The sequence below is a fragment of the Globicephala melas genome, chromosome 10, assembly GCF_963455315.2.
Source record: "Globicephala melas chromosome 10, mGloMel1.2, whole genome shotgun sequence".
Taxonomy (NCBI): domain Eukaryota; kingdom Metazoa; phylum Chordata; class Mammalia; order Artiodactyla; family Delphinidae; genus Globicephala; species Globicephala melas.
The window spans coordinates 26,195,411-26,214,377 of record NC_083323.1 but is presented as its reverse complement, the minus strand read 5'-3'; the positions used below and the strand labels follow the sequence as shown (position 1 = coordinate 26,214,377).

The 18,967-nt window shown below is 46.3% G+C and overlaps 1 protein-coding gene across 3 annotated transcripts in view; it reads left to right on the top strand.

Moving 5' to 3' along the window:
• The window catches only part of PLXNC1 (plexin C1), a 141,821-nt gene that overhangs the window by 27,224 nt on the left and 95,630 nt on the right, over positions 1 to 18,967 (top strand). For all 3 annotated transcript variants that reach the window (XM_030856388.2, XM_060306606.1, XM_060306605.1), the window contains exons 3-4: positions 2,806 to 2,940; positions 6,370 to 6,470. In XM_030856388.2, the coding sequence (XP_030712248.1) occupies positions 2,806 to 2,940; positions 6,370 to 6,470 (236 nt within the window). The remainder of the gene's footprint in view (positions 1 to 2,805; positions 2,941 to 6,369; positions 6,471 to 18,967) is intronic.

Genomic DNA, 18,967 nt, shown 5'->3' with positions numbered 1-18,967 from the left:
TGTTTGAATCTGAGCTGATTAATAAAGAATGTGAATTAGAGATGGGAAGACAGGAGCCTGGCAAGTCCACACTTGGTCAGTGCCTGCCTGATGTCTCCCTGGACTCATAGGTTTCTGTAGGCCAGGGTCTCTAATAGAACTTTCCATGATGATGGAAATGTTCTGTATCCGCACATACAATATGATAGCCACTAGCCATATGTGGCTAGTGATTACTTGAAATGTGGCTAGTGTGACTAAGGAAGTGAATTTTTAAGTTAATTTAAATTTAAATAGCCATGTGTGGCTAACGGCTACCATATTGGATGGTGCAGCTGTAGAGTCATTTATAAATGACTTGAGGCACAGACCTTTCCACCTCCCTTTGGACCTAAACGCTGCTTTTCCTTTTGAAAAAAGTCATATTTAATCTATTTAGTTACATTGATTTTACAGAGCTGCCACTGAACTTAGTGGTTCATGGGCTCCTAGTGAGCTACTAGTTGCACCAAATCCACCTGGGTTTGACTCAGAGCAGATGATGGAGGGAAGTCACCATCGCAGGACAAAGCCAGACTCAGGCCACATCCTGAGCGCGTGCGGGATGCTCTCCCTGAGCCAAATTAATTTTTTTTTTTTTTTTTGCGGTATGCGGGCCTCTCAGTGTTGTGGCATCTCCCGTTGCGGAGCACAGGCTCCGGACGCGCAGGCTCAGCGGCCATGGCTCACGGGCCCAGCCGCTCCACGGCATGTGGGATCTTCCCAGACCGGGGCACGAACCCGTGTCCCCTGCATTGGCAGGGGGACTCTCAACCACTGCGCCACCTGGGAAGCCCTAATTTTTGATTAAATAGCAAAAATGTGCTTGCTATCAGGATGTGTGGTACAGGCATGTTATTGCTCAGTAGATGTGTGAAAGTAGACTTTGAAAAGAATCCCAGGTGCCAGTTTTTTCTTTTCAAATCATATGCCCAATGTAACTGATGTCCACAGTGGTAGAGATATGAATATAGATATCATATCTGGATGTTTTCAAACTGACAAAATGTTGAACATCTTCACTTTCAAAAGCATTGTATTGTCTGGGGCAGAGGGGTAGGTACCAAGATGATTAAGACATGGTCCCTACCCAAGAGGTGCTTGTAATCTAGTAATAGGTTATTATCCATTGAGTATTGTTGATGTGCTAAGCATTATTTGTAATTCTCATTTGATCCTACAACACTGTTTATAAGGAAGGCATTGTTAGTTCCATTTTAGAGGTGAGGAAATTGAGTCCCAGGGAGGTTAAGTAAGTTGCTAGCTCAGAGGAGCACATCTACTTGAAGGGTAGAGCCAGGATGCAAATCTGAGACCAAGCTACCATTATATTTCTCCAGGATTAGGGTAATCATCTTCCGAGGAGTCTTCCTATCCATGCTTCAAACCCCACCTTCTCACCATGTGTTTCCTCTGCTCAAAGCCCTGCAGTGGCTCCGCGTCTCTCACCTAGAGTAAGAGGCAAAATCTTTACACAGGCCAACAAGAACCTATATGATCCCCCCTGTTACCTCGCTGTCCACTCCTCTCTACCTCACTTGTTCTGCTCAGGCCATACTGGGCTGCTCTCACTTAGGGCTTTTGCACCAGTGGGTCACTCTTCTAAGAGTATGCTTTATCCACATATATCTAAATGACTCACTCCAGCATCTCCTGTTAGTCTCTAAATAAAACGTCACCTTCTAATGAAACGTAATGCTGAACACACATTTTCCATCTTTTTACCCCACTTAATTTTGACCTATATCACCTGCTAACGTATTTTTTTTTATATTGGAGTATAGTTGATTTACAGTGTTGTGTTAGTTTCTGGTGTACAGCAAAGAGATTCAGTTGTACATGTATGTAATCTATTCTTTTTCAGATTCTTTTCCATTATAGGTTATTACAGGATATTGAATATGGTTCCCTGTGCTATACTGTTGGTCCTGCTAACGTGTTTTTTGTTTTTTGGCTGCGTTGGGTCTTTGTTGCTGCGCACAGGCTTTCTGTAGTCGTGGCGAGCGGGGGCTACTCTTCGTTGCGGTGTGCGGGCTTCTCATTGCATTGCGGTGCCTGCTGACATATTTTATAATTTACTGATTTGTTGTTAATTGTCTATCATTACACTCCCCCCACCCCAGCATGCACATGAATGTAAGTTCTATAAGGGCAGGATTTCCCCACCATTTGTTCACTGCATTTTTGCAAACACCTACAATGTGGCAGATACATATAGTGGATGTTCAAGAGATGTTTATTGACTAAAGATGAGTGAAACTCAGGTATGTCCAACTTCAAAGCCACACTTACTTGTATTTTATATATAAATATGTACCTACTCGTTTAGGTCTGTTAAGTTGTCCTGGTTACTTGAAAACACAGAACTGTGTAGACCCATAGAGGAGAATCAGAGTAACCCATGCGGGTACCTGTCAGGCTGCCTGCCTTTAGTTTTAAGATCACTTGGCATAGCACTAATGACGCTGTCACTTGTGGCTTCTCATAAGGCCAGTTTTGGACAAAGAGCGTCCACATATGAGGATACTGCTTCAGCGCCGAAGAGTGGCTTTGTGTGTGTGTGTGCGTGCACCATGACTCTGTCCCCCACAAAAGCAGAAATCCAAGCTTGTTATCACCAGCCTTGTTGAAGGCTGAGATATGAGCTGATGATTAAGGAACGTGGTACCTTAGCCAGTGTAGGTAGTGAGGAAGAAAGGATGTAATCTTAGGATTAAGCCATAAGTTTTGCCACCCTGAAATTCAGATTATTTAATAGAAGTCATATTTCTCTTTTTTAAAAAATAGGTTATTCTTGGTGAGAATTTGACTTCTAATTGTCCGGAGGTTATCTATGAAATTAAAGAAGAAACACCTGTTTTCTACAAACTCGTTCCTCATCCTAAGAAGAATATCTACATCTATCTAACAGCTGGAAAAGAGGTAGGCAGAAATACTAGTTACTGTTTCTGTCTTATGAATACAAATTGTTTAATTGGTGTCATTATCGAGTGGTGAAGCTTTTCCTTTGAGCTGCTGAGTTTAAACACTGCTGCAGGCTTCAAGAAGACGCGCAGTGGTTCACAGACATGGAATTAAAAACCTTACTGTCAGTAAGTAAGCAAGAATTATTACCTATGTAGACAATTTTATTATTGGCTATATTTACAGTGCAAAGTTTTCAGAGAAAGGTATGCTTGCAAATGGCAGTGTGATCAGCGAGGTAACTGAATTTACACATTGATCGTGTGGGCATTGAATGGCTAGATGCATTTATGAATATACCCGATGGGATTGGCTTTGGAATTCGGGGTTAATATCAGGCCATAGTCTCATACACATTCATGAACCGGGATATATGTGGCACTCACCCTCCCGCTCTTAATTTATCTGGCGGTTTTAGTTTTGCTTCTTGCTTCAGCTTACCGAAATAGAAAGGAAACCTTTCTACATTTTATTCATTTTTACAAAGTGCTTTCACCAAGGGAAGGAGGAGGGAAACTAATTGTTACTGAGTCCCTACTGATGCTGTGCTAGTTACTCTTCCAAAGAGGGTCTCTCTAGATGCATAGAATTGTACACACACACACACACACACACACACACACACACACACACACCGCAAAGTATAACAGACAATGTTAATGAAGTCTGTCAATAATCTAGTGAGATAAAAATTACCCTTGTTTTATATATGAAGAACTAGGACTAAGAGAGGTTAAATATCTTCTCAAGGATATAGATAGAGCCTTGTCAGGGCCAGGACTTAAATTCTACCTGATGTTAAAGCCCATGATAAATAGGATCAAACCCCAAATTTGTGAAAACCGAACAGGCAATTCTGGCATGGTTGTTTTGACCCATGACCATTTGAACATACAAGTGCAAAGAAGATAAGTGAGACGTACATAATTACATAATGGATATAACAGATGCCCTCGGCCCACCCTCATTTTCCATTCTTTTCCTCTCAGTCATCCTATGGAGAAGAGCAATGACATCCATCTCCATGTGCTGGCCACGTCGCAGCACTTTTTTGCTTCTGACACTCCTGAAAAGGCTATATTGCCTTTTGCATGTTGAAATGCCAGTTATTCAAAATGACCGCATTGAGATGGCCAGTGGATCTCATATACCTTTGTTCTCCACCATACAGAACCTTTTTGACGAGCTTGCTTCAACATTTAAACACTGTCTATTATATTTCTTCCCCAGGGTTCTTGTATTTGAAAGAATTTTGTCTACTCAACAAACTGCACTTATTAAGTAACAATTCCCATTCTCAGGCGTTATTTTTCAAGGGCATCTCAAAACGGCCACTCAGAGCGCTGACTGTGCTACCACACGGAGCTGATAAAATTCCAGCTCAAAGCAAAGACACTTGCAGCCTTGCCTGGTCTGTGCATGTTTTTCCAATCCGCTTTTTGAAACATTGCAAATAGCTCATAAATCCTTTCCCAGACCCCAAAACTGTAGGCTGAGAACCACAGTGAGAACCACCAGTAGTTGATAGGTCCTCACTTTCTGAAGGTGAAGAGTTCTAGTCTGGCCATTCAAAGCCTGAAGTCCCGAGAAGAGTTTTCCGCTGGGCATCAAAGCAGGTTATTCTTACCGTCTTCACTTAGATTCACTGCTAGAGATCCTATTAGTAAGACTTTGGTTCTCTGGTTGAGCCAGTATAAGCCCTAGAGAGACAAAACCTAAGGAAGGTCCTTTCCTAGACTCTTGGGGAGATAGTAACAGCCAAACTAAAATGCCCTGCTACATCCATAGAATACTTGGTCATTAAAACAACCGTATGGAAGTGGATGCATTGCTGTGGAATAGGCCCTGTAAATGTGTTCAGTTAGAGAAGCAGGTCCAATGTAGTATTTATAGTTATATATATATTATATATTATATATATATATATATTTATAGTTTCACATAGTTATTTGTTTGTGTGTTTAAGTACATGTAGAGTCGTTCTCCTAGAATGTTCTAGAGACTCATTTTCCACTCAATGTTCTGAGCAAAAGTGGTCCCAGGAGCAGATGATACTTACTGTACCACTCCTAGAGTATCATAATAGAGCATTCAAAGGCTCTCAGAAGCCTTGTGCTAAGGAAACGTTTGCTTTTTCCCTGTGAGGTTTCACAGGTTCGTTGGACCGTGGAAACTTTTTCTCATGTGGTAGCAATAGCCAGCATTTATTGAGCGTTTATTATGTGCTGGGCAATGTTGGTAATAACCCCGCAAAGTCAGCAGCACTATCACCGTTTCACACATGAGAAAACAAGGTTGGAGAGATTCCGTGACATTTGTGAAAATCCCCCAGAATTACAAAGATGTGCTGTGAGCTACAGGGAAGTGTCCACATTCTGGTTAATTCTGGCTCAGGCTGGTGGTCCGCCCGCCACATCTGTCAGCGGCGCTGGGGACTATGAGCTGATGGGCGGTGGTTATCCTCCACGATGTCAGCTTGGAATGGAAGGGTATTCCTCGGGATAGCCCCTGCTTTTCTCACAAACCCCTTCTAGAACTCTCTATTTCTCTATATGTTTTAAGAAGTTACTTATGCTTTCTAGCAGGTACAACTTCCTGGCTTAATGAATTCCACAGGTTTCCTGACTACGCTGTGGGATTTTGCCTGCAGAAAATGCAGCATGTGAGGCTTAGGTCCTCCCTGCCTCCCCCGCAACCCTGTTTGGAGGCTCTGCCGGCCTCCAGGGCATGGGTCTGCCCAGCACCAGCGCCCACCTCAGGGGCTGCTGTTTTCTGACAACTGGAAGAGGCAGCTCTAGGGGCCAGGAATGATTGGAAAACTCCCCGTTTCTTTGATTTTCACCTCCAGTGGAGGGAGTGTGAGCGGGGAGCCAGGAGTGGAGGTGATGGGTCACCCCTAGGAGGGGTGTGGGAGGGTGGTCCTCATTTCCATGTCAAGTGCCAACCTCGTGCCGACACTCCAGGGCAGAGCCTCTTGCTTTCCCCAGACGCTCATCTTCAAGGTGCCATTGACTGTCGCTGAAAACCAGGTGGCCTGATTCCACGATCCTTGAAAATCACTACCGGCAGATCAGAAACCTGACTGTGGATCAGGCTCACCTGGGAGAGCTCTTGAAAAGGCAGATTCCTAGGCCCCACCCCAGACCTACTCAGCTAGAGCCTCAGCGGCAGGGGTTCTGGGAATCTGCCCTTTCAAAAGCTCCCCAGGAGACGCTGATAAACTGCTTCATACCCTAGAACTTGAGAACCGCTGCCCCATGTCATTACACGGATGTTCGGCGTCTGAGTGGATAAATGTCTCTTTGTGGCCCTTCATCAGATAAGGTGTTGTAGTTTTTCTGGTGTTGCTCATAATTCCGTCTGAACTGCTGTCATCTTTATTTTTAGGTGAGGAGAATTCGTGTCGCGAACTGCAGTAAACATAAGTCCTGTTCGGAGTGTGTAGCAGCGACAGACCCTCACTGCGGTTGGTGCCGTTTGCTGCAGAGGTATTTCCTGAGTTCTTTCTCACCAACTCACGATTTCGAAACAGTGGCATGCGGCTGCACACTTGTTGCCCTACTTTAAGGATCCGTGCCAGTGACCTGGGGGAACTGATCTCTGCGCCAACTAAAATACCAGTGTGTAATCTGAATTAATTCTCAGTGATGTTCCCAGTTGTGTCGGTGCCACTGAATCATTTGACCTGAACCACTGAGAGGGTCCCCAACGTGGAGGGCAGAGGTTGAGGGGGGTTGGGGGAAGGATACCGGCGTAAGTTGGAGCTGTCCCTGTAGCTTTTACTTTCTACAGAGTTCTCCAAGACTGGAGAGAGATGCAAAATGTTCTCTGTCAGAGGACATAAAAGAATAGGCGTGTTTGAAAATTTTCAGATGAATCCTCGTGATGTCACGTGTTTGGTTGGCTCCGTGGAAGCCTGATTATTGATGATGTTGTCTCTGGGTGCGCTGTACAGCTGTGCACAGGCCTGATGTGCAGTCTCAGTCTCCGGGCAGAATCTGCCCAGCCTGGTCTTGAATTACGATGTTCACGACCCATCTAGGCCCAGGGCGACTTGTAGCGGCTTCCTCGCCATGGCAGCTCCCAACGTCGCTGGGACCGGCCTGGTTGGATTCGCTGTTGCCATGGCAACCCAGTACTCGGGCTTTTGCTATAGAAGCAAGGAAGAGAGAGCCTGAGCTGCAGCTCAGGCAGGGGGAAAAAAAAAAACACATAACAGTGTCTGTCAGTTTGGTGCTTTCAGTTTTTAAAGGTGAAAAAGGATAAGAAAGAGTAGAACAGGTGCAGAGAAGCTGAAGGCTAAACAAGGGGCAATTTAGGGAGAGAGAAGAAGACTGGGGGTAGAATTGGGGAGCCTTTGGGGGAGGAAGGCAAGAGCAATGAAGGGAGAGGGGGAAAATACAATATAAGCAAGAGGTTCGGGAAACAAACTAAAAATGTGGGGCTGGAATTAATTAAGAGTTCATGGAGGAAGTCTGAAGCTGAGATGCAGCGAGACACATGATTGCCCTTTCTTTTGCTGGGCCTCCTTGCCGGGCTGTTTGCTTCAGAATCATCGGCAGACAAAAGAGGCAAGGCCAGAAAGATTCTCATGAATAATTGTAATTGGGTGGGAACGTTTTCTTCTTGTCGCTTGCCTAAGACTAGAGTTTAAGAAATTAACCGATCGTGAGCAGCACTGCATCGCCACACACCCACCAAGCAGGTCTGCCATAATCTTTCTGATCTGTTCCATTTATGTAGCTTCTCTGTCTATATTTGTAGAGCTCTGTGCAGGAGTTAATTCAGTGACAGCAGTGGAGATGGTGGTGATGGTCACAGTGGTGATGGTGATTAAATAGCCACGCGTAGCTGCTAGTGGCTACTCTTTCGGCAAACACAGGTCCGGCGTTCGTAGGAGATGTCCGAGCTGGTGATAGGACTTTGGGGGTTAGTGGTATTCTGATGGTACGTCGTGAAGTCTTCAGACCAGATGAGGGAGGGAGTGTAGATTGAGAGGAGGATTAGTTGGAAAACTGAGCATTGAGGCGGTACAGTGTTTAGGGGTCAAGGAGATGAAGAAGTAACAGATGGGGAGAGAACAACCAGAGGGGAAGCGGAGAGACTAAAGAAGGTGGCCTGCTAGAAGCCCAGGGAGGAAAGGAGGATGGGAGTGGTCCATTGTGCCAGATGGTGCAGAGAGGTCAGGCAAGAGAGGAAGAGAATTGAGCCACTGGGCTTAGCAGGCGTTGACTGGTACGGTGGCAAGGACAGGAAGTGGTGCTAAAGCTGTAAGAGAAAATTAGAAAATTAGAAAATTTCCTCTGCTGAGAAAGCAGAAAAATGGAGTAGACGTTGGAGGAAAAGGTGGAGTCCAGAGAGCTTTGGGGTTTTCTTTAAGATACATGAAATAGCAGTGTGTTTTTGTGCTGTCGGGAAAGTTCCAGTAGAGAGAGAGAAACTGACGATACAGGAGAGAGAAGGGAGAATTGTGGGGTGTTGTCTTGCAGCAGATGAAAGAAAATATGATCTTGTGTACCCGCGGGGGACCCAGCCTCAGCCAGGAGCATGGGACCCTTCATCCTTGGTCATGGGAGGGAAGGTGAAGAATATGGGCTCAGGAGCAGGTCGGTGATGGAAGCACGCACAGTGTCTTTGCATGTGGCTTTACGTCATTTTCAGTAATGTAAGATGGGTGAGGTGAGGGAGGAAGCCCTGGAGTTGGAAGGGAGAAGAGAGAGAAGGTATGGGACAGAGTGGAAGAGAGAACAGAGCCGGGAAAGGGAGAACAGTTGCCAGACGACATCAGGGCTCACTTGAAGTTAGTGGTCTTGCTTTTGAAGTGAGAGCAGTAAGCATGGGTTTGCTTCCACAAGCCATGTTTGGCTCCGTGGGCATAGAGGTAGGGTAGTGGAGAGTTAGATTAGCCAGAGATGGGGCTTTGCCAGGAAATACATTCAAGCGGGGAAAGCGGGGCCCAGAGCTGAGGGTGCCTACGAGGGATGGACAGTGATATGGATTTGGGTACTTAAAATAGTGGACCCTGGGCTCCAAGCCAGAAGTGAGCTCTAGGGAGGGGCGTGAGGACACGAGAGGAGTGAGAGTTGTGGAAAGGTAGCCAGCTCTGTGCAGGGGAGGTTGTTTTGGGGTTTAAAACTTGTTGGAGGGCTTCCCTGGTGGCGCAGTGGTTGAGAGTCCGCCTGCCGATGCGGGGGACGCGGGTTTGTGCCCCGGTCCGGGAAGATCCCACATGCCGTGGAGCGGCTGGGCCCGTGAGCCATGGCCGCTGAGCCTGGGCGTCTGGAGCCTGTGCTCCACAACGGGAGAGGCCACGGCAGTGAGAGGCCTGTGTACCGCAAAACAAAAACAAAAACAAAAACAAAAACAAAAAAAACTTGTTCGACCTGGGGAACTGGAGAAGCGGTAGTGGTCAGACTATGGGGAACTTGAAATTAAGGTCATGGTGGGGGCGGAGTTATTGGTACTGGCAAGGTCTGGGGTGTGATTGTGTAGCTGAAATAGGATGAAGGACAAGATCATTGGAGAGAGGGTCAGGGAACTGAGGAGGGGTCAGAGTGTTCGGTGGACCAGTCACCAAGAAGGACTATGGGAGCAATGTTGGAGAGACCAAGGAGGCACACAGTCCAGAAGAGAAAGGAATTGCCCATGGGCGGGGTGGGCCATGGATGCTCTTGACGAGGAGAGGCCGGGGGGTCCGGCAGGTGGCCCGATGGTGTGAGCTTCCGAGCTGGGGAGTGCAGGGGATGGGGCCAGGCTTGGAAAGAAGGGAAGAAGATTCATCCCGAAGAGGCAGCAAGAGACAAGGAGGACCACTGTGATGAGGGAGAGGAAACAGCCAGCCCTTGGTGGGCTGCAGGGAAGCAGGGTCCTCGGGGAGAGAGCGTGGTAAGCAAGTCCAGCAAGATGGTGAAGGGAACAACTGGAGAAGTTGAAGACATCAGGACTGTTATTGATGATGGGCTGTGATAAAGGGATCCAGCCTTCTGGAAAAGCCTGCTCACGGCTTCCGCTGCTTCTGCTCTTGTCCCCTCACCCCCGCCCCAAGAGGAGTGGTCTTGTAAAAATCTAAACCGGATCATTTTACTCCCCAGCTTAAAAACCTCCACTGGCCTCCGTCGCAGAATTCAGTCTGACTCCCTTGCTCCCAGGGCCTGAATACAGGGCTTCCCAGAATCGGGTCCTTGGTTATTCTCAGACCTCTCACGCCACCCTCTCCTTCGTTCACTCGACCCCAGCCACACGGGCTTTCTTTCTGACTTAAGAATATGGCAGGCTTTTTCCTGCCTCAGGGACTTTTCACCTGCTGTTTCCTCAGTCTAGAAAATTCTTCCCCAAATGCTTCCACGGCTGGCTCTTTCTTGCTCATCAGGTCCCAGCATACATGTCTCCCTGCAATGACCCAGTCTGAAGTAGCCTCACCTCAGTCACAGTGACGTCACTGTTTATAGGCTTCCTGGCCCCATCACTATTTGAAATGATCTTCTTTCTCTGCCTCTTCCTTTATTAAAATGTAAGTTGCGTGGGAACCTCGTCTTGTTCATGACTGTATCCCCAGAATGTAGAATGGTACGTGGTGTATAGTAGGTGCTTAAAAAATATATGTTAAATGAATGGAGTACACTGAGTGATTGGGAATCTCTACCAATGGCAGGCCGAGACGTGTGCATTAAGTATGTTAAAACATTCCGGATTTGTGGACTGATGGCCCTTCCCAGCCACGTCGGATCACTTGGTTTCAAACTGGCTTGGTTCTGACCTGAGATGAAATAAAACTAAGCCTCAGATCCGTGACTCATGTTAAGCTGTTAGTACCATTCAAAATTAGGAATTCTAAAGGGGGTTGTTTTCTTATAACTGTAGAGCATCCCACTGTGTTTATTGTAAGTGTCACAGATTTATTTAGAAAAATAATTTACGTTCTCTGTTGAGAAGGTTGGGCTTTATTTCGTACACGTCTAGAAAGTGGATTTGTTGAGGTTGGGGGGGGTGCAAGAAAATGATCTTAACTTTCTTTTGATCGGACGTTAAGAATAGGCATCCAGTATAAGCAGACAAAAAGCAATTAGATAAACAATGAGCTCTAAAAAGTCTAGTATTTTATTGTTGGAACCGCAAATCCAACCTATGCTGAATTTGTCTGTGTGGGTGGAAAGTGAATTTTTGCAGGCTGAATATCTTGGGTTTGGAAGCAGCTTCTCAGTTTCTCCCATATTGCAAAGCACAGCACATGTGTTTAGTTATGGATTTCCACAAAACTGGCAATCCGGAACCAATGAGCGGGTGAGGTTCCAAAAGTTCATTTGCAAGTTTGTTTGGCACTCGGAATGCATTTTCCCGTAGAAACAATGTCATAAATTAAGGACTGATTCCCAAGTCAGCCCACAAAATTCAGTTTATCTAATTTCAACAAACATTTATTGAATCTCTACCAAGAACCCAAGAACCCAACGTGGGAAGTGAGATAACTAGGTGATACTGAGAGAAATCAGATGCCGTTCTCAGCCTTAAGGAATTCACATGCCAGCTAGGGAGACGGAGACGTCCATGGCCAACGTTCATTCATTCAGTTATACATCCCATCGATAGATATTTACTGAGCGCCTACTGTGTGCTTGGGATACTGTTCTTTCTTGCCCGCATGGAGCTTGCAGTCTAGTGAGGGATAGAGACAGTGTTGGTAGTCAGGTTTCTGCTCCAGTAATACTGTGTTAACAAACAGATTGTTAGTGACTTAGAAGACCAAAAATTTGTTTTTCTTGATCGTGGGTCAGCTTCAGCAGTGGCTGCAGGTGGAGGGTTTGATTCAGGTCTCCTTCACATGTCTCTCATCCTGCACATACTCTCCTCAAGGCAGGCAGCAGAAGCACAAGAGCCCAAGCTAAACTCTGCAGCACATTCAGAGCCTCCGCTCATGCCGTGTTTGCTGATATTCCATTGGCAAGCAAGCCACACAGCCAAGCCCAGCATCAGCGGGGTAGCGAAACATACGCTGCCTGCTCTAGTGGCCAAGGGTATGGGTGTGTTATTCCAGTACAGGAGAGATTGCAGAACTGGGAACAATAATCCGGTCTACCCTAAAAAGTTAAGGAGCTACCAATCTACTAATAAGTAAATAGAGAATAATAGGGTTAGCACAGAGGACGTGGAGGATTCCACGGGGACACATAAAAAAAAACAAACAAACATCTAACCACCAAATAGCAAGTGTTGGCGAGGGCGTGGAGAAAAGGGAACCTAGTGCACTGTTGGTGGGAATGGACGTTCGTGCAGCCGCTATGGAGAACACTTTGGAGGTTCCTCAAAAAACTAAAAATAGAACCACCAGGTGATCCAGCAATTTCACTTCTAAGTATTTTTCTGAAGAAGATGAAACACTAGTTCAAAAAGATACATTCATCCCTATGTCCACTGCAGCAGTATTCACAATAGACAAGATATGGAAGCAGCCTAAGTGTCCGTCGATAGACGAATGGATAAAGAAGATGTGGTGTATATATGCACAGTGGAATACTACTCAGCCCTTAAAAAAATGAAATCTTGCCATTTACAGCAACATGCATGGACCTAGAGGGCATTATGCTAAGTGAAATAAGTCAAAGAAAGACAAATATTGTATGATTTCACTTATATGTGGAATCTAAAAAACAAAACAGATGAACAAAAATAACAAGACAGAAACAGAGTCGTAGGTACAGAAACAGGTGGTGGCCCAGGAGGAAGGGGTTAGGGGGATGAGTGAACTTGGTGAGGGAGATTAAGAGGTACAAACTTCCAGTACAAAAAAATTAGTCATGGGAATGAAATGTACAGCATGGAGAATATAGTCAATAATATGGTAATAACTTTGTATGGCAATGGATGGTAACTAGACTTGTCGTGGTGATTATTTTGTGACATATAGAAATAACCAAATGCGCCTGGAGCTAACATAGTGTTATAGGTCAGTTATACTTCAGTTACAAAGACAACAACAGGTACAGTGAAAATGAATCAATCAAAGAAAAGTAACCTAAACTTAAGGTCAGAGAAGGCTTCCTGGAGGAAGGGATGTCTAAGCTGAGCCTGAAGTGTGAGCAGATATCATCCAGGTAAAGAGGAAGCGGGGGAAGCTGAGGGAACAGACGGTGCCAAGGCTGGAAGCTGGAGGAGCGCCTGGCCTAATGGACAGTAGGGGAAGCGTGCGGTCTAAAGAGCGTTGGTTAATGAGGGCGGCCTGGTAGGCAGGGGCAGGGGAGGAGGGGTCTTAAAACCCACGTTAAAGCATTTGAATTTCGTTGGAAAGACTTTGGGAAGCCATCCCAGGGTTTCAGTCAGAAGACAGACTAGATCATTTGTGTGTTTCAGAACAAGCATTCTGGTGCAAGGTAGACTACAGATGACACCGCTGGAAGCCAGCAGGTCCCTTAGAAGGTGGTTGTAAACCAGGAAGAGATTGGGGTATGGATAGTGGGTATGGAAAGAAGTAGGTGGACTTAAGAGCTATTTGGAAGATAGAATTGACAGGACTTAGGGATTAATTGGATCCCCCCTTGAGTCTGACACACTAAAAATAGGGCCATAAAATGAAAAATACAATATCAAAGTGGCCACCGTTTTTCTGGAAGATGTATTCTTTCTCCCTCGATCTGAGTCCTCACAAAGAAAGTAAAGAAATGATACCAAACATACACTGGATTCCTACTGTGTTCCAGGCCTTGTACGAGGCACTAGGTTGGAGCCCAAAGCATGGGTACCCAAGTCAGATGGAGAAGGACTCCCAAGAGATGTGGAGCTGAGTCTCATAGGTGCAGGGGCTTTGCTGTTGAGATGATAGGGCAAAGAGTGTGGGTATCTGCCTTGTGTACCAGAGGGACAGAGGTGTCATTGACCGAACCGGAATGTCGGAGAACTAGCCAGTTTGGGGTGCCCAGTGATGCAGGGGGATGACTTCCACACTGGCAGCAGGAAGAACGCAGACCTGGAGCCAGTGTGTGGTGTTGAATCCAGGCTTCTTTGTGACCTGCAAGTTTCTTATCTTCCCTGTGCCAGATCTCCTCTTCTGTAAAGCAGGGCTAGTAACGGTGCCTCCCTTGCAGGGTTGCTGAGAGAATTAAACCGGATGATGTGCATAAAGTCCTAGGCACAGTGCCTGTTCATAGCAAGCACTCAAGTCATGTTAGCTACTACTATGGCGGAAGCCCAGAGGAAGGAGCCGTTGGTTGTAACCTAGGTTGGGAAAGGCTTCAGAGAGGAGGTGGCATTAAAATTGGGTCCTGGGGAAGAGGAAAAAAATGGGTCTTGAGGCCTGAGTAGACATTCCCTGAGGGAAGGAGCGGGTGAGAGGTAGTTCAGGGAGCGGAACCAGCACAATAAAGAGATCATTTTATTCTATTGTTTTGGCCATGCGACCTGTGGGATCTTAGCTCTCCGACCAGGGATCGAACCCGCACCCCCTGTAGTGGAAGCACAGAGTCTTAACCACTGGACCACCAGGGAAGTCACTACAATAAGAGATCTTTTAGGGGATGGCAAATTGAATCATGTTACCCCAGCGCTGGCTCTGGAAGCAAGGAAGTAGATGGGAGGGACCACGATGGGAAGGGCTCTGAGTTTGGACTCTGTTAGTTGGTGCTGGGAACTTATTAAAGGGTTTTCAACAGAGGACTGGCACGATAATATTTGTGTTTTTAAAAGATGATCCTGATGGCATTGTATATAGAACATGAAGTGCGTTAACCCAAGCATTAATTGTACCACACTTGCCACTCCTACCCCCTCTAGGGTCACTGTCTTCTAGTATATTTTATAAAGACTGAGTTGATCTCACGTCTCTTCCTGAGTCATCTACTTAGCGGCTGTTTCTCCAAATTTCACATACCTCTCCACTTCTCCCACCACCACCATGGGCTCCACTTGCGGTCCCAATCACGTAATGGAACCAGGGCTGGGTCCTCTTCAGAAAATGGGCCACATAGGAGAGGCCACACTCATCTTTATTGTCCATCCCAGAATGCCCCACCCTGCCCAGGATGTGTTCAGGGCGGGGACAAAGGCCCCAGGTGTGCGAATTATAAGGTATCTGTGCGCTTCCCTCACTTGTTTGTATAAATTTAACATTTACTCATATCCTTCTGCATGCTTCCACGTTTACAGTTAGAAGACTTCCAAGCAGCCCCTGGTAGCAGTTTTTAGGTTTTCATCTGCTGGCTGGCTGTTCAACACGTGACCCTGTGAACGAGGTCATTTCTCAACCTGGTCTGACAACAGACTTTCTGAAAGCGTTGGGGTAGCAGAAGGGGATTTGAACACTGGAGAGAAAAACTAAAATCTGCCTGCTAAACATATTCATCCTCAATACCCCAGAGTAATAAGCAAAAAGAATTCAATGATTTGCTTATGGACAAACCCAGTTCCTTGCATTGCTCTCCTGTCTTGAGGTCTGTCTTCCCTCTCTCTCCCAAGAGACATTCCTTCCTCAAGCCTCCCCAGGGCCAATCAACCACCCTAAGGCCTATGAGCTGCTATTGCCTGAAAACTTGACCAAGACAACGCCTGGTGCATGGTAACCCATCGCCACATTCTTCTGAAACCTGAGTTACTCTGGTTCGGTCTGCCATCATGAGACGCGGGCACTATGTAGCAGAGAAGGCCCCTGAGGGCTTTTCAGTAGAGGAATCCATCAGAATGTGGCCACTTATCCTTCAGAAAGCTATTGCAGGGCCCCTTCTCCAGGAAGCCTGCCTTGAGTCCAGGCCCAGCCAGGAGGCAGGGTCACCATGCATGGAGGAGAATATGCTTATCACACATCAGATGCTGTGCCCTGAATGTTCCATGCATGTTCCGTTTAGTCCTCCTGGTACCTTGTGAAGAAAGTACTATTACAATTCCCACTTTTGAGAAGAGAAAACAGCCTTAGGTTTCTATATTCATTTCCTACTGCTGCGGTAGCAAATCACCACAACCTTGCTGGCCTAAAACAACATACATTTATTATCTTGCAGTTCTGGAGGTCAGAAGTCCGTGGTGGGTTTCATCTTGGGCTAAAACCAAGGTGTAGAAAGGTCTTCGTTCCTTCTGGAGGCTGTTAGGGAGAATCCGTTTCCTTGTCTTTTCTAGTATCTGGAGGCAGCCTACGTTCCTTGGCTTGTGGCCTCTTCTTGCATCTTCAAAGCCAGCATTCTAGCCTCTTCAGATCTTTCTGGCTCTGAATTCTGTTTCCGTCATCACATCTCTTTTGCTGACTCTGACCCACCTGCCTCCTCTCATGCAGCCTCTTGTGATTACTTTGAGCCCACTCGGGTAATCCAAGATAATCTCCCCATTTTGAGATCCTTAATCACGTCTTTGAAGTCCTTCTTGCCATGTAAGGTAACGAGTCCCAGAGATTAGGACATAGACATCGTTGGGGGCCATTAATCTGCTTACTACAGGTTGTGTAAGTAGTGGAACCAGGATTCAAATCTAGGCTCAGCTCTAACTCCCAAGCCAGTACCTTTCCCTACCACTATAGTGAAAGGGAGGAGAAACAAAGGAGACATTATCCCTCATGGTGGTGGGAGGAGAGGGCAGAGCCTGGTCCAAATGGACCCACCATGGATGACTGGTTTAAATATGGAACTCCGGGCCAACCTGAGTTATAGAAACCCTTCCAGCTTGAAAGTTTAAGCATCCATGCATTCACTTAACAGATCTTTATTGAGTACCTAGTGTGTGTCAGACACGGTTCTAAGCACCAGGATTCTCTAGCAGTGAACAGCTCAGCCCCAAATCTTTGCCCTCATGGGGGTCCTTCTAGTGAGCCGTGTTAGTTTCCTAGAGCGGCCATAGCAAGTGGTCACCAACTCAGTGGTTTCAAACAATGCAGATTTATTCTCTCACAGTTCTGGAGGCTGGAAATCCAAAATCAAGCTGTTAGCAGGGCCACTTTCCCTCTGAAGGCTCGAGGGCTGAAACCTTCCTCTCCTCTTCCAGCTCCTGGTGGCTCCTGGTGTTTCTTGCCTCTGGCAGCATATCTCCAACCTCTGCCTCCATCTTTATGTGGCCTTAAATGTCCTTCTCCTCTCTCTTGGCAGAACACTAGTCATTGAACACCTTAAATCCAGGACGATTTCATCTTGAGATCCTTAACTCGTTACATCTGCAAAGGCCCTGTTTCCAAATAAGGTCACATTCTGAGGTTCCGGGTGGATGTGAATTGTGGGGACCACATTATTCGACCCACTACGTGAGGGGGGATGGACAGTGTGAAAATAAAGAAGAAAATAGCATGTCAGATGGAATCACTGTTAGGAAGAAAAATAAAGCAAGGCGAGGGTAGGGCATGCTGACTGGAGGCAGGGGAGGTTAGTTTCAACCAGAGGATCCTGGAAAGCCTCATGGAGAAGGGGACAGCTGAGCAAAGACCCAAAGGAGCACACTCCACTTTGGGGATGGCCCCCTTCGTAGGCTATGACCTCATCTAGCCGAGTGGCTGGGAAGACAGTTTGAGGTGAAACATGGTTCTAATTCTGCATCTGTCCCTCCTTTCCTTCCAATCCGGGATGTGTCCTCGTGCCTGAAGTCTGTGCAGTGACACTCCTTTATGGTCCAGTGCAGCTCTAATGGCAGCGATCATCATCATAATGGGGTTTTGGGGTGGCCCCACCTCCTTGTGTGAGGACCCCATTGTGCCAACTAATTGTGTAGAAGCAAGTGGGACAGCTGTCTGTGGGGTGGAAGCAGTGGGGAGCAGAGAGGAATATGTTATTCGGGCCTGGGGGCATCACTGAATTACCCTGGCAGAGGCCAAACCCGGGCATCTGGGTTACCGAAGATGCTGAAAGGGATTTGGGGGCCTTCTCACGCTGGGAGGGGCGGGTCTTGGGTGGACATGAATCCCCTGGGTTCTTCATCATCTTTGCCAGCTGTTAGAAGAGCTGGGAGTATTTCAAAGCAGAAGGTGAAGAGGGGTTGAAACTATGAAGGTGCCCAGCTCTTTGCGCCTGGACAGCTGACAGTGGCTGGCACAGGGGGAACGCTTACCGTACTCAGAAGCCAGTTTTGTTTTTGGTCCAACCTCAGCCTCCAAACTACTTATCTTCGCATCTCTTTAATTGATGTAGCCTGACTCAAGCAGGTACCGTTAGGAACACCCCTTTTAGTAAATATATGTTTTAATGGAATAGATTTTTTGTTTTGAAATGACCTTATCTCAGGCAGCAAGCAATTCTGTAAGTATGTATCGATTGGCTTTTAAAAATTCTTCAAATGTTTTCACTTGTCTTGGTGACCTAGTACTTGTCCTGTTCCCAGCAACTCCTCCACATTCAAACAGATGTTCATATCTTCAACGGAAGCCTTCCTGCCAGTCTTTTGTGTTTTTGCTCTTGTGATGTTTTGTAACATTTGGGCACTTGTATCCCGCTCTATGGAGAATGGACCATTTCTGAAATGCCCCATGTGGGATTCAGTATTGCTCTCTGGAAGATGGGGTTGTTACCGCTGCCAGCTGTTTACTGGTGGGGAAACTGAGATCCTAAGAGGCTAAGGAATGTGTTCCCTGTTACAGAACAAATGTGTGGGAGAGCAGTTTGGAACCCAGATCTTCCTGACTCAAGAGACATCATTTTCCCATCTTTATTTCCTTGCTACCTGTTTTTTACGAATGCCTCCCTTAAATTCTTCAGTTCAGGGTTTGCATTTGGAAATTAAATCACCAACTTTTAGTGCACTCATCACCCACCAAAGAACCACATGGGGTGAAGGCCACAGCTCCCTTTTGTGTGAGTGTTTCAGTCTGCAGATGTGTTTTACGTGTGCTAAATAGCTCCAAGTTTCAAGACAAAGGTTGGTTTTCCACCACGCCAGTTAACTGGCCAGCCCAGTGAACAAAAATCAATGAAACAACTTAATGCTGGTATCATGGAGACATAGACAAGAATTTAGTCACTTGAAAATTTAATTCTTAATCCAATTTAGCTAACGCTTGTTGAATACCAGGCCAGATACTAGCCCCTGGGGAAACAAA